Source organism: Manis pentadactyla, chromosome 11 (genome assembly GCF_030020395.1).
Source record: "Manis pentadactyla isolate mManPen7 chromosome 11, mManPen7.hap1, whole genome shotgun sequence".
Classification (NCBI taxonomy): domain Eukaryota; kingdom Metazoa; phylum Chordata; class Mammalia; order Pholidota; family Manidae; genus Manis; species Manis pentadactyla.
In genome coordinates, this window is record NC_080029.1 from 91,554,773 (window position 1) to 91,568,258 (window position 13,486).

The 13,486-nt window shown below is 41.8% G+C and overlaps 1 protein-coding gene across 1 annotated transcript in view; it reads right to left on the reverse strand.

Moving 5' to 3' along the window:
• The window catches only part of VPS39 (VPS39 subunit of HOPS complex), a 41,769-nt gene that overhangs the window by 6,821 nt on the left and 21,462 nt on the right, over positions 1–13,486 (reverse strand). The window contains exons 11-17 of the mRNA XM_036923748.2: positions 10,910–11,039; positions 4,395–4,537; positions 2,075–2,218; positions 1,474–1,615; positions 1,249–1,335; positions 843–916; positions 410–508 (exon numbers count right to left, since the gene is read on the reverse strand). Coding sequence (XP_036779643.2) covers positions 410–508; positions 843–916; positions 1,249–1,335; positions 1,474–1,615; positions 2,075–2,218; positions 4,395–4,537; positions 10,910–11,039 — 819 coding nt within the window. The remainder of the gene's footprint in view (positions 1–409; positions 509–842; positions 917–1,248; positions 1,336–1,473; positions 1,616–2,074; positions 2,219–4,394; positions 4,538–10,909; positions 11,040–13,486) is intronic.

Genomic DNA, 13,486 nt, shown 5'->3' on the forward strand with positions numbered 1-13,486 from the left:
GATTTCCAATCTAAGCTCCTTTATTAATTTTGTCCTATTATCCTCTAGACTCACACCAGCACATGTAGTTAAACCTAAATAGTTAATTTAACTTAAAATGGTGCTTAAACCAGTTTGGTTGTCTTGTGGCCACAGATGAGTGTGGCTGTACAAATGTGGCTTTGAAATGTTTTTCTTGAACATCACTCTCATTTTTCCCTCTGCACTTAGATTTACAAGATTTACATCAAAAAGTTAACACTGACAGCTTCATCTACTGGGATCTCTTTCTGTTTCAGAGGATGTTGAAAAAAATCCTCCTCCTCATATTTCTGCCAATCTCCCAGTGGCACAAACCCCAATCTGAATTGTCTAATAACTGATCCATGCGGTTTAAAGATTTTTAGTTCAGACCAGAAAAATATCTTACCAGATAAGGAATAGCCAGACCCTTAAAATTCTCTATTAAGAAGCCAAGCACTCGGTCTCGTGGCAGAGACTCCACCTCCAGGAGGTCTTCAGTAAATATCTGTCAGAAGAAACCTGAGCTCAAGCAGCAGAACCATCTCACTGCAATGCTGCCAAATGCACACGCACATGCAGGGAGAGATCAGGTGGTCAGACTTGGTGAGGAAAGGGTGTGCTGTAGTGAGCTAGTGAGTGGCAGGCTAGGTCTCAAGCCTCCTGATGTCTGTACAAGGCCCTTTCCTCTACACTACACTGCTGTTGCAGGCTTTCCCATCTACTCTTCTGAACAGCAGAGAAATTGGAGGAATCTTTCCTCCCCCTCCAATACCACCATCCTAAGTAGAATCAGGACCACCTATGGTTCCAGATAAATTCAGGGGACTCCCATGACCTACCTTCAGGCCATCCTCTGGGAAGTCTCTCAGCACCCACACTGAGTAGGAAAAAATCAAATGCAGGTTTTCTGTGCCTAGAAAGAAAAGACAGACTTGTCAGCAGGTAAAGTCCACTGGACTGCCCACAGGACTGGGAAGGCCAGTGCACAGGTTGCCCAGAACTTACTCTCAGGTAGAGAGAGCTCTAAGTGCTAGTCACTCGGGGCTGTCTGGCTGTCCTGCGCAGGCTATATACCAAAAGGCTGTCATGGTTCCACCACTGGGGACTTTTACCCCAGCTGGAGGGACAAAGTCATGTGAGTCCAAGGGAGGGAGGGGACTGCCCAGCAAGAATCAGAAATGGAGGGGGACTGGGTCCATGTGAACACAACCCCTTCCCCACTCCCCTCTTGAACGCTGGACACACCCAGATGTTGCAGATACTGCACCGTCCGCTCATGGCCCTTCAGAGGAGAGTTTGCTTTCTTGGACTGGTCCACCAGTACCTGCAGAGCTGGCCGGGAAGCCCAAGAACAAGGTCATGAGCCTCTTTGGGAGGTACACCCCCAAGGGGACTTATTACACCCAAGCAGGTTTCCCCTGTCAATATACAGGAGCCCCTCCCAGATCAGAGAGCCCCTCCTCTGGTCACCTTTCTCGTGGAGCCCCTTCTTCTCATACAGGATTATTAGCTCGCTGTACTTGTGGGCCTTCTTTAGCACGTGCTCGCTCTCTTCGATGTGGCAGTGATTGTTCTCCAGGCGCAGCAAGGGGGCCACCAGGGCCACATTCGTCTGCAGAGGAAGCGGCACTTCAGCAGAAACTGCTCCCTGGGAGCCCTACCCTCACCTCGCCCAGGCATGCTTCAGGCTGAAAGGCTAGGGATGCAACCCAAGCAAGAGAAGGCAAACAACCCCTTTTCAGAACTACAGGTAGTGGCTTTTATAACATTATGCTCTTTCACACAACATGTTTTCTTGTTTTTTGTGGACATTTTCTTTGAGGAAATACTGCCCCTGTTCACCTTGTAGCATTGATCCCAATATTATCAGAGAGGACCAGCCCACTGTAAGATTCTGGGTCAATACCTTGCTTTCCTCTTAATTCCAAGCTGTTCACAAGTGTCAGGCAAAGACTAGGTGGTTCCCATAATCAAAGATTCACTCTTACTGGTGGAAGGTACTCCAAGGTGGCACCTGTCCAGTTTCAGGGGGCTGGGGGATTGTGGGTGCCCGAGTGCTTTAAGAACTCACATGGAGGTAGCACTTGAGCAGAGTGGTGTCAATGATTTGCAACAGTTTCTTCTTGGATTTGATGGTGGGAGTGCCTTCCATGAGCGGGGAGGTGCTAGACTGGTGATCAGAGTCATTCAGCTTCTTTACCAATTGGCTTCGTTTCTACAAAGGCCAAAAATATGGGTTCAAGGCCAGAACTAAATCTTTCTTTATTACCTGAGCTGAGCTACCAAGGAATTCCAAATACCTACAAATCAGCTCACACCTATTCACCCTGATCTCCCATTAGTATACAGTTTTTTTTATTAAGTTATCATTGATATACACTCTTACGAAGGTTTCACATGAAAAACAATGTGGTTACTGCATTCACCCATATTATCAAGTTCTCCCTCATACCCCACTGAAGTCACTGTCCACCAGTGTAGTAAGATGCCTGAGTCACTACTTGTCTTCTCTGTGCTATACTGTCTTCCCCATGATCCCCCACATACCATGTGTACTAATCATAATACTCCTCAATCTTCTCTCTCCCTCTCCACCCACCCTCCCCTTTGGTAACCGCTAGTCCCTTCTTGGAATCTGTGAGTCTGCTGCCGTTTTGTTCCTTCAGTTTTGCTTCGTTGTTAGCATAGAATTTTTATCAGGGATCAAAACAGATGACTGCCAAATTGTCACAGATAGATAGCAATTATTCACTAAGTATTTACCACACATAGCAATTATTTACTAAGTATTTGCAAGCACTTTGCATATTACCCTCTTCTAAACCTAAAGCAAGTGCAAGTATTACTATCCTCATTTTATAGGAACCCAAGACACAGTTGTTAGATATCTCATAATTGGCAGAGGCAGGTTTCAAATTATGGTCTTATTCCAAAGACCCTGTTCTTTTTTTTTTTAAATCAACTTCATTGAGGTGAGTTACATACAATAAAACGTGCCCTTTTAAAGTACACTATTAGATGCATTTTTGACAGATATGTACACACATGTAACCACCACCCCAATCAAGGAACAGAATATTTCTATCACCCCATAAAGTTCCCTAGTTCTCGTACCCCCTACCCCACTGATCTGATTTCTAGCACTAGAGATTAGTTTTTACCTAGTCTAGAGCTTCATATAAATGGAATCATCCAATTTGTACTATTTTGTATCTAGCAATGGCCATGGTCTTATATGCTCTACCATCTCTCTGGCACAATACCAGTGTCAGGTAACTTCACACATTCCACATGTCAGTGGAGAAGGTCAGGGAAGAATATATGCTTAGAGTCCTAAAGCTAAGACAGTGGCAATGAGGGCCTTGGGAGACAATTTGCCCCAGAAGTTTTTTTCACTTGGCATGTGGACCATGGAAGTAAGTTTGTGAGCTCCTTGCAGGCTGCCAGCCACAAGGTTACCACCAGAGCCCAGTGTCAAGGAAGCGCCAAAGCTTTGCATGCTTCATCAGACCCATAGGACACTCACTGACCTAGAAGCAGGGAGTGGGAAGCCAGTGTACAATTTTCCTAGCAGCACTTCTAGGTGCCTATCCAGAGGACCCCTTATAAAAGTCTGCAGAATACTTAAGGGGAAAAAATATACTTAGTTCACTATGAGTGGGTGCAAAGGAAATAAACATAGCCTTCTGTGACAGAAATTTGGGGTTAAGAGGCTTCAACAGAGATATTAGTTTTAGTGTTGACTTGAAAGTTCAATTATCTGTCCGTAACAGTAAACTGAAAAAAAAAAATCTAAATGCAAAAAGAGAAAATATAAAATTTAGAGTCCTTAAGAGAGGACTTTCCCAATGTATGACTAACTTTTTAGAAGTATGCTATAAAACAATATAGTTTGATATCCATTTCTAATTAAACAAAAACCAATTCATATATACATATGTAAGTCTGGAAGGACAGCACTAAAGTTTAGTCTCTGGGTGGCAGAGTTATAGGTGACTTATATTTTTGCTTTATACTTTTCTGTTTTCCAAGTTTTCTGCAGAGAGCAGGAGTTTTTTCCAAAAGTATGTATCTAAAAAAGTTTGTTTTTCAAAAAGCATTCTTTTCTATCAACTAAAGTTTACTCTTTTTAGCTCCTGTATGAATTAGTATGAATTATCAGGAAGTGAGTGTTTCCTGGTATCAAGATTTGGCAAAAAAATCCACCCAGCTCCATGGTACTGTTGACAAGGAGATGAAGCTGAAAGAAGTGTGCCCACCTAGACTTCCAGTGTCCATCTATGGAAGGCCTGAGGCATTACGGTAAGGAAGGCCCCTATTGCCCTGCCACAGGGAAGTAGGTACTGGAACTCCCAAGCAAAGGCTTCCACACACCTCTGTGTCATACCTACCTGTGTCAAATAGTCAATCAGAGCTAAGTGAGCCTTCTCCAGCTCAGCTCCGGAGAGCACGGGCAGTGGGTTAGGGTATTGCAGCTGCTTCCGGTAGTCTGTGGGCAGCAAGTCCGGGTACAAGCCCATCACATGGGTAGGATCTACATGGAAGGTAAATGTGATTCCCAGCAAGGAGCTCAGGAATGTAAGGATAAACTAAACCAAGACTGTTACTACAGCAAAGTAAGTTACAGACTTTTTTTTAAAAGGAATGACTCTTAAGTTCATAAAGCCTCAATGACCTATACACCTATAGTTTGAGCACTACTGGTATGTTTATTTCACTAAAACATTACAAAAATAGCATGACTAGATTCCCAAACATAAACACATATGCACACACAGAATTAGAATGAGAGTTTATTAACTCTAAAGAAGTACAGGAGGAAAAATTTCCCAAGGAAAAACAGGTAAGACATTAAAGTTAAAAAGATCAATAGACTTCAATATTAAAAAATTGTATGTCAACACAGGATTATTACTAGAACAAAAAGACCAGACAACAGGCTAGGATACCCATTTGCAGCACATATGGCAAGAGGCTGATAAGTTAATTACATAAAATAAATTCACACAAATTCTAAAAAAAAATAAGATTTCATTTGATAAACTGACAAGACATGAACCACTGGTAAGAACATATAAATTAAGTGGGAAAATGTTCTGTTACATTAAGAATCAAAGAGCTATGCATCAAAAATGTCAGAGATATATTTTTATATCTATTTAATTCATTAAAAAGTTTAGTCTATATGATAACTACCCAGCGCTTTCAACATTATGGACTGAATCACTCTTACACTGCTAAGGCCCCAGCACTGTGATGCTCTAATAACACTTGTAAGAGTTTATCCTGAGAAAACGATCTAAAAGATGAGGAAAAAAGCCATATCTGAATGAACAGGAATGTTACAAGCATTATTTGTAACAACACAATTTTGGAACAATGTGGAATTCCTTCAACAGCAAAATAAAGTATTTTTCATTCAACTAACAGACTACTATGCAATCATTACAAATTATAATTAGGAAGGGCACATAGCAACATGGAAAAATGCTTTAACAATTCTAAATAACAAAAGCTAGAGAAATGTATACCATTAGGATTATAATTATGTTAAAATGTATAAATGTAGAAAAGGCTTGGATGAGGAAGAGACAAAATGAGAGTCAAGGCTGGATCTAGGGTAAGCTTTTTCCTTTAACATCTTAATGAATTTTGTGTACTAGCATTACTTTATTTTTGTTTTTTAAAAAAGTGGAGGAACATAGGAAGGCCACATTCCTTTCATAATGAACCCAAGTTCATTCTTCATTCAGCGAAGACAAAGGCTGCATAGCCTTGCCTTGACCCCTCCAGAACCCGCTCAACCCCTAGTCACCTGTGTCTGGCCACAAAATTTCTGCCAAGCCAGAAAGACCCTATTCCTCAAGACAAAGAGAATCTTAATAATGTGAAAAAGATACTCATGAGAAGGCACCACTGACCAGGACAGGTGGCAGTTCTACATAGGAGCTGCACAGAAGCGCAGTCTGAGAAAGAAGATGGCCGCTGAGGACCCTAAATGAAGACGTGGGTTTCTGCGGAGGCCTCACCTGCCTGCCACTATGGTGTGTGTCTGCCCACAAGACTCTAATCACACTGTTCTACTTTAACTCTGTGATGTCACCTGTAGCCTACAAAACAAAGTCCAAACTCCCATGCAGCACTCAGGGGCCTCTAAAATTTGGCCCCAACATCTTTTTCTAGTGTGACCTATCAAGTCTCACAAACGTCACACTGGGCTGTGCACAGGCCTTCACACATGACCAGGTCCTCCTGCTGCCACACCTTTCTTTACACTCCATTTTTCCTTCTTATCCTCTGGGGCCTGGCTGCCTTCTCTCCCTTCCTCCTGGGCAGCCCTCCTCACTACTTCCCGACACTCCTGGAGACCTTTTCTGCACTTACCCCAATGTTTTACTTAATGGTTTTGCATGCAAACTCTCTGTGGACATAACCTGTCTCTCCTGAAGCGCAAGACAAAAGGCGGAGCTGGCATTGACGGTGCTTATCTGATTTGCCTTCATGGCAATTCATTCTGAGTCCAGAGTTGTGCCACACATTTGAATGCCAGAACAGTGTACACATCTCATTAACAATGGAATTATATCCCTTATGCAAACAAAGGCTACAGACCAACTCTGCTCTAGCCACACAGGTCTGGTTGCTCCTTGAACATACCAGGCATCCTTCCAACCTCACTGCCTTTGCACCAGCTGTTTCCTCTGCCCAGAATACTCTTCCCCAGACATCTCCATGGCTCATTAAATCACTCCTTCTCAGAAAGGACTTCCCTCACCATTTTATCTTAAATTGCAATCTAACTCCTATCTTCAGTACTCCATATCCCTTCTCTTGTATTTCTCTTGGTACTTACCACTTCCCACCACACTGCAATTTTGCTTATTTACTTTGTCTGCCACCACCCCATCAGAATATAGGCCCCACTTCTTGGCACTGAGTCTTCAGCACAAAGTAGAAGCTTGATAAAACTTTTTGTTGAGTAAAAGAATAAGTGAGTAAATGATATTTATTTGAACCAATTACTCCAAGGCTCGATTTCAAGATCTAAATATACATTTCCAGAAATGTAAAAACTATCTCATTCACACACTTGCCGTTGCACACCATCCCACTCAACCACCAACACCCCAAATCCCAGGGCCTCAATGCAACGAGTTTTTTCATCAAGCCCTCAGGCAAGTATCTACAGCACTTACCTTTCTACCTTGCGTTAGAGCTTTTTATATAAAAATTATAGGCTGCCACAAGGAAATAACTTCAAAATAGGGTTCTTAAACATTTGTAGGATCTTAAGACATCTTAGAAGAATATGATGAAAGGTATTGATCCTCTCTCCAAAAATACCCACATTTGGACAAAATTTTACATCAAGTCTAGCCTAGGATGACTCAGAGACTTGCTAAAGTCTTTGCACAGGTCCTATGTCCCCAGTGGGTACAGACAGACAGAGCTTCCTCCTGACTCACCCCTTACGTGGCAGAAATATGACACCCTTACTAGGGGCCTATGTGTGGGACACAGGAAAAGGAGGGGCAGAAAAGCAAACCTGGGCCCCATCCATCCTGCACTGCAGGCAGGCCCTTCTCTGGCCCAGCAGAAACATGCTTCTACAAAACATCCTTTTGCTATTAATTCTGTGCCTCCAAAGCAGTTTTCTGACTTGGCATCCCAGGCACACACTGTTTTGTTACAACCTGAGTTTATTTAATGTGAATCAGCTCATACACAGTTGGTAGGAGAATGATGTCAGGATGAGGCAAGAGTTGTGTTGGCTTGTATGTAATTTTCCCCAGCTTGTTGATGTTTTGAAGTGACCAAGAGCAAGCTCTCTCACAATTAAAGAAAAACCCTTAACTATACAGAAGACTGAAAGTAAAGAGAGCCAAAAGCCCTATAGAAGCACCCTCTTTTAGTGCAAGTAACGAATGGTTAGTAGCTTCAAAAACCACTATACTTTCTATTACGTTAAGCCCTTTGGGGAAGCTGGGAGTAAAAATGAAACAAAGATGTTTCTCCCCATATTAATTTTTGGGAGGGTCTCATAAAGAAGTCTATACTCAGGATTAGATTTTTTACTTTGATGAAAGTAGTTTCTATAAGTAAATGTTCTCAAAGATCTGTATCTCAAAGGAGAAAACAAGATTCCCAGGATTTAAGCCTGCAGAGGACAATTATGTTGGGAACCAATACCAGAATGAACTTAATTTTAGTAGGACTGTTACTGTTTTTATTAGTGTTTTACAAAGTTGCTTAAGTTCTGAGTAGACTGCTTCAACCTTATTTTTGGAGACTACTCCAACCTTATTTTTCCCATAAACCCTGGTATTTTTCATATTTGTTACAGAATATAAGGCTTTGTAGGACCACATTTAAGGCATTATAGCAAAAATGGCTGTTTCTCACGATACATTTAAAAAAAGGGTGACTTGGGTCGCATGTACGACTATCTGGCCATTGGAAAGGGATCTAGTCTCCCTACCATAAATAAATAAAGGGATATTCTGTTAATACATTAGTCTCATGCAATTTTGATCAGCGTCAGACTGTCACCAACCAGCAGTCAGATGCTCTCTGGATGTGGTAAGAATACTCACTTCTGGACCTGACAACCATACCTTAGACTGAGGCCAGTCAATGGAGATGCTGCCTGAGGTCCAGTCAATAGCTAGCTGCCCCAGACTACGCCACCACCAGCACACATCTGCTTCTGTTGCTGATAGAGGTCCACCTGTGTCTTATATGCCCTATTACACTGCTCTTTGAAAGCAGAATTCCTTTCTAATCATTTTTGCTTGGAGCCCAGAAGAGTGCACTTTCAGAGTTTATTTGTGAAATGAATGAATTAAAAGGTACCAGCTTCATTAGCATTGACTTTAAAGCTTTAGGATTGGGGTTCAAGTTATCAATGATATATGGAAAAACGGTAAAGATCCTATGGCAGTTCCAGCTTATTATTCCAGCATCTTTCCAAGGAGCAGGTGGTACACTGAAAATAAAAGCCCTGAGTTCATTCAGAGGAAGGATGGTTGATATTTATTGATTTCAGGTTGCCTAGCTTCTAACCCCTTCTTAACAGCAACTTATGTCCTTTTGGTGAGCTCCCTCTTCCACACCACATGTAGTTTTGGTGGGAGAATAGTTCTAGGCATTTACCTTTGCCTTCAGAAGCAGACAGGAGCCACAGCCTCTTTACCCTACCCAGTAAAGTCAGAGGGAGTGAGACCATGACCCAATCCTGGCCAATCAGATCCCCTTGATCTTGAGAAAATGAGCCAAGGATGCCAAGCAGTGTGGCACCCACCAACATGTATCCCAGCCCACATGTTTCTTTGACATAATGTTCAAGCTCCTCCACCAAGAGGCGGGAGTCTGTGTTCCTTTGCCTTGAACTTGGTAGGCTCTCGTGAGTCAACAGAAAATGGTAAAGGTGACTGTCATAAAAGGCACTGATTGAAGCCTCCACCTAGGCTTCTTGGATTGCTCACTCTGCATGAGGACACTCAAGCAACCCCACAGAGAGACCTCCTTGAACAGGAACTAAGGCCCCCAGCCCACGACCAGCTTGTTAGCTAGCAGAGTGAGCCACCCTGGAAGTGGATACTTTAGCCCAGTCCAGACTTCAGATGAAGGGAGGCCAGCCAACACACAACAGCAACCATGTGAGAGATCCCACACAAGAAATGCCCAGCTCAACTCTTCCCAAATTCCTCCCCAGCAGACACCAAGAGAAATAAGAGATGATTCATTATTTGATGCCAAGTTTTGCAGTGACTTGTTACAAGCTGGCAGGGGGCAATTTTTACTGAGGATCCAACAGCACAGGGGCTGGAGGCAGCAATAGCTACGGATATGGTTGTGCCAGTGGAGGGCGGCCCAGCCTGTCCTGGCCACAGAGGAGTTACTGTTCAGCTTCCTGTCTCCTGCTGGTGGTCCTCCAGAGCTCCCTCGGTTAACTTCCCGAGCCTGGTCTTCCATTAATTTTGAGTGACCCTCTACCTGCCATTCTCCTAATATTCCAATAAGCCATGCTTCATTTACCCAGATGCTCCTTAAATTGCCCACAGTTAGTTTCCACTGCTTACAACCAAGAACCTTAACTAATATAGGGAGTCACCACAGTTTATTATTGGCCAACATTGAGGGAAACTTGAAAAAAGGCAAAGCAAAGAGGAAAAAAAGAAGAGACAAATAGTGATATAGAGTTAAACCAAGTATATATAAATTGATCTAAATTAAGCAAAAATGGAATATTCAGAAATAAAAAATTTAGTAATAGCAAACATTGGCATTTATGAAGTACTACACACTGTTCTAAGCACTTTACTTAATCTTCACAGCAATACTATGGGGTAAATATTATTTTGTCCTATTTTGCAGAGGAGAAAAGAAGCACTGAGGGATCAGTAACTTTGCCTGAGGTGGGACAGTCCAACTCCAGATTACCTGCCTCTCAGCATGATGCTCCAATGTCTAGGGAGTTTTTAAGATGCTCAGAAAAGGAAGGGCTTCATGGCATTGCCCTGGGTGGCTCTCAAATGTTACCTTCTGTTTTTATCCTACTAAGCTTAGGTCAGATACTTTTGTCTAGAACAGCATTCAATAAATACTAGATGACTGAATACACATTTGCTAACTTGAATGACTTTTTGTTATCTTTCTCTAATGGCAAGGGCAAATTATCCTGGAAAACTGGAAATCTGTATTTATGGGTGAGACCAGATTTGTAAGATGAGGTCTGTAATACATAACCATCATGGCCACCTGCAAGATCCTGTTAGGTATGAGGATCACTTTAGATGAGCATAAACTTCCCCACTCTTGGAAGTCTGGTATTATTTTTCCCCGTCCTTTCCAATTTCCCCTCCCTCCATTAGTTCCTTATCCCAAGGCCATACCCACTTGTTACCTGTGCCAAGCTTAGCAAAGACCTGCATGGACTCATCAAAACGCTTCTGGCAGAAGAGGTTGAAGGCATACAAGTTCTTGATATGATGGATCTGCTGCTGCTTTTCACTGTCAGAATCATCTTTCATTTCCTAATATGAGAGTGGAACAGGTAAGCTCACTCACTCAACAAACATTTATTCAGTATTTACTAAATACTAGACAACTTCCTAGGAGGTACACATGCCAATGTGTACAAGATAGCCACATGGCATCTGCCCTCACAGACTGTCCTTACTTTCTAGCCATAAGAGTACGTAAGTATGCAATTAAAATACAACAGAGTTTCTGTAAGATACCTGACCAGTAACCCCCAAAACTGTCAAGGTCATAAAAAACAAGGAAAGACTAAGAAATCACAGATCAAGAGGACATTAAGGACACACACAACTAAATGCAATGTGATTTCTTGATTTGAAACTGGAATAGAAAAAAGAACATTAATGCAAACACTAGTGAAATCTGAATAAAATATTGAATTTAATTTAAAAACAACAAAATCAAAACCAAAACAAGATGGTGTGTGATGACAGATGACGTGGGAGGGATATTCAGTTCAGTCTGAGTGGTAGGTCCAGGCAGAGTCCCAGGAGGAATGTAAACTAGATGAAGAGAAGCTGCTGGAGTTAGACAGGTGAGGCTGGGCAGGTGACAGATGGGAGGGGAAGAGGAGAGTGTGCCTGCCAAAGAGGACAGCACATGGGCAAGAGCGTAAAGTGACAGAAAGAGAACACAGTGTGCTCAAATAATGAAAGATATTTGATACGGCTGGCACATAATATGGTTGGGAAAGGTCCTGAGCACAGTAAAAATATCTGTTTATTATCTTTGCTTCTTCCTCATAACCCTTTCCTCTTATATCCTTTTAAACTAGTCTTCACTACATTTAATTTCTTTCTACAAAACATCTCTCAACGTCTCCCCTCTTTTCCTTTCCTTTTCTGTTGCCATTACCCTAGTCCAGACCATCAGCAACATGTGGCTATGTCTGGTCTACACTCTTGTGCTCGTGGCTTCACAGACTTTGAAAACCTGGCACAGCCTCCTCACCTGGCTTAGTCCCCAGCACTCAAGCCATACCCTCCACTCCAGTCAAGATGGGTTCTAACATCCTGGAGATGCTTGTTTCCACGTCTCTAGCTTCTCAGGGCTGTTCCTGCTCCTGATCTTACTTATCCTTAAAAGGGTCCAACCTTAGAGTGCCTATTCCAGTCCACAGGGAACTGTCCCATCTCTAACCCTTTGTCAATACCGAAGTTCAGTATGTAACTGCTGTCTGAAAGTTTCATCTGTGTTTTTTGACATGAAGTCCTCTTTAAATAAAAGATAGTTTCCTCAAGCGCTAAGATGAAAGCAATTTTGTTTTGTCATAGGGAGAACACCTATGAAGTGCAAGGCTAGGAAAGAAAAGGAAAAATGGAAATCCACTTCCATCTTCTCTACTGAAGATTAAACAGATGACATGCAGCAGGAAAATTACTGAAAAGACCCAAGACCTTCTTGTAAAGGAAAAGATACTAAAAAAGCTATGTAGTGCATGATATCCTTTTTATAAAGTTCAAAACCTAAATATATTCAAGTACACATATGTATGTAAAAGTTTAAACAAAAAAAAGTTTTAAAGGGCATGGTCAACACAAAATGTAGGATAATGGCTCTGTCTGGAGGAGAGGCATAGGGAAGGGATGGGGAGGAGCACATAGGCTTTATGAGTTAATTTTTCTCAGGTAGGATGGTGAATTCATGGCCATTAATTATTTTTAAAATAAAAATAAAATAATACAGGGCAATGTGTGAGTGGGAAAAAAACAGTAAGATGCTGAAATTAAATGCTCCAAGAAAGAAACAAACTTTATGGGATATTAAACATGTCTGACTATTAACACTGGACTTCTGTTCTAAACCCAGAACTTTTACATCCAATCTTACTCTTCAAAAGTAATCAACATAGGCGATTATAAACATGTGTTCCAATGTTTGTGACCACTGCTTTCCTTTCAGAAATAATTCACAAAACATTCTAGAAACTATTGTTTTCCTACTATTATCTTCATAAAAATCTCTTCTCTTTTACCAAATTAGCACTATCGTGTTTAATGACTAGGTTAGGTTCAGAATGGCTTTTGTTTGTTTCCTAACATCAAATCCACCCTCTATAGATGACAATAATCACCACTGAGGACATTTAAAAGAAGATGACTCAGAAGTCAGGCTCCAAGAAGTGTGCTAGCAATGGGAGCATCAGTGAAACAAGATCACGGTCACTATGCTGTGAACATTCCATCCAGACATTCAAGGAGAGTGACAGTCACAAATAGAAGTGTTGCAGTCCTGTTGAATGCAACTTGAGACAGTTTCAGAATACCTAAAGAAGGCCTGCTTACCAAAAGCAGGAGTCCACTGGTGAAAGGACTCTGAGACACCCATTAGTCGCTGCATTCAACCAGACGTAATCTTACATTTATGATTGTTACTTCAGTGTCTGCATTGTCTTTAATTTTCCAAGACTACACCATATCTATTAAATTAATTTACAGGC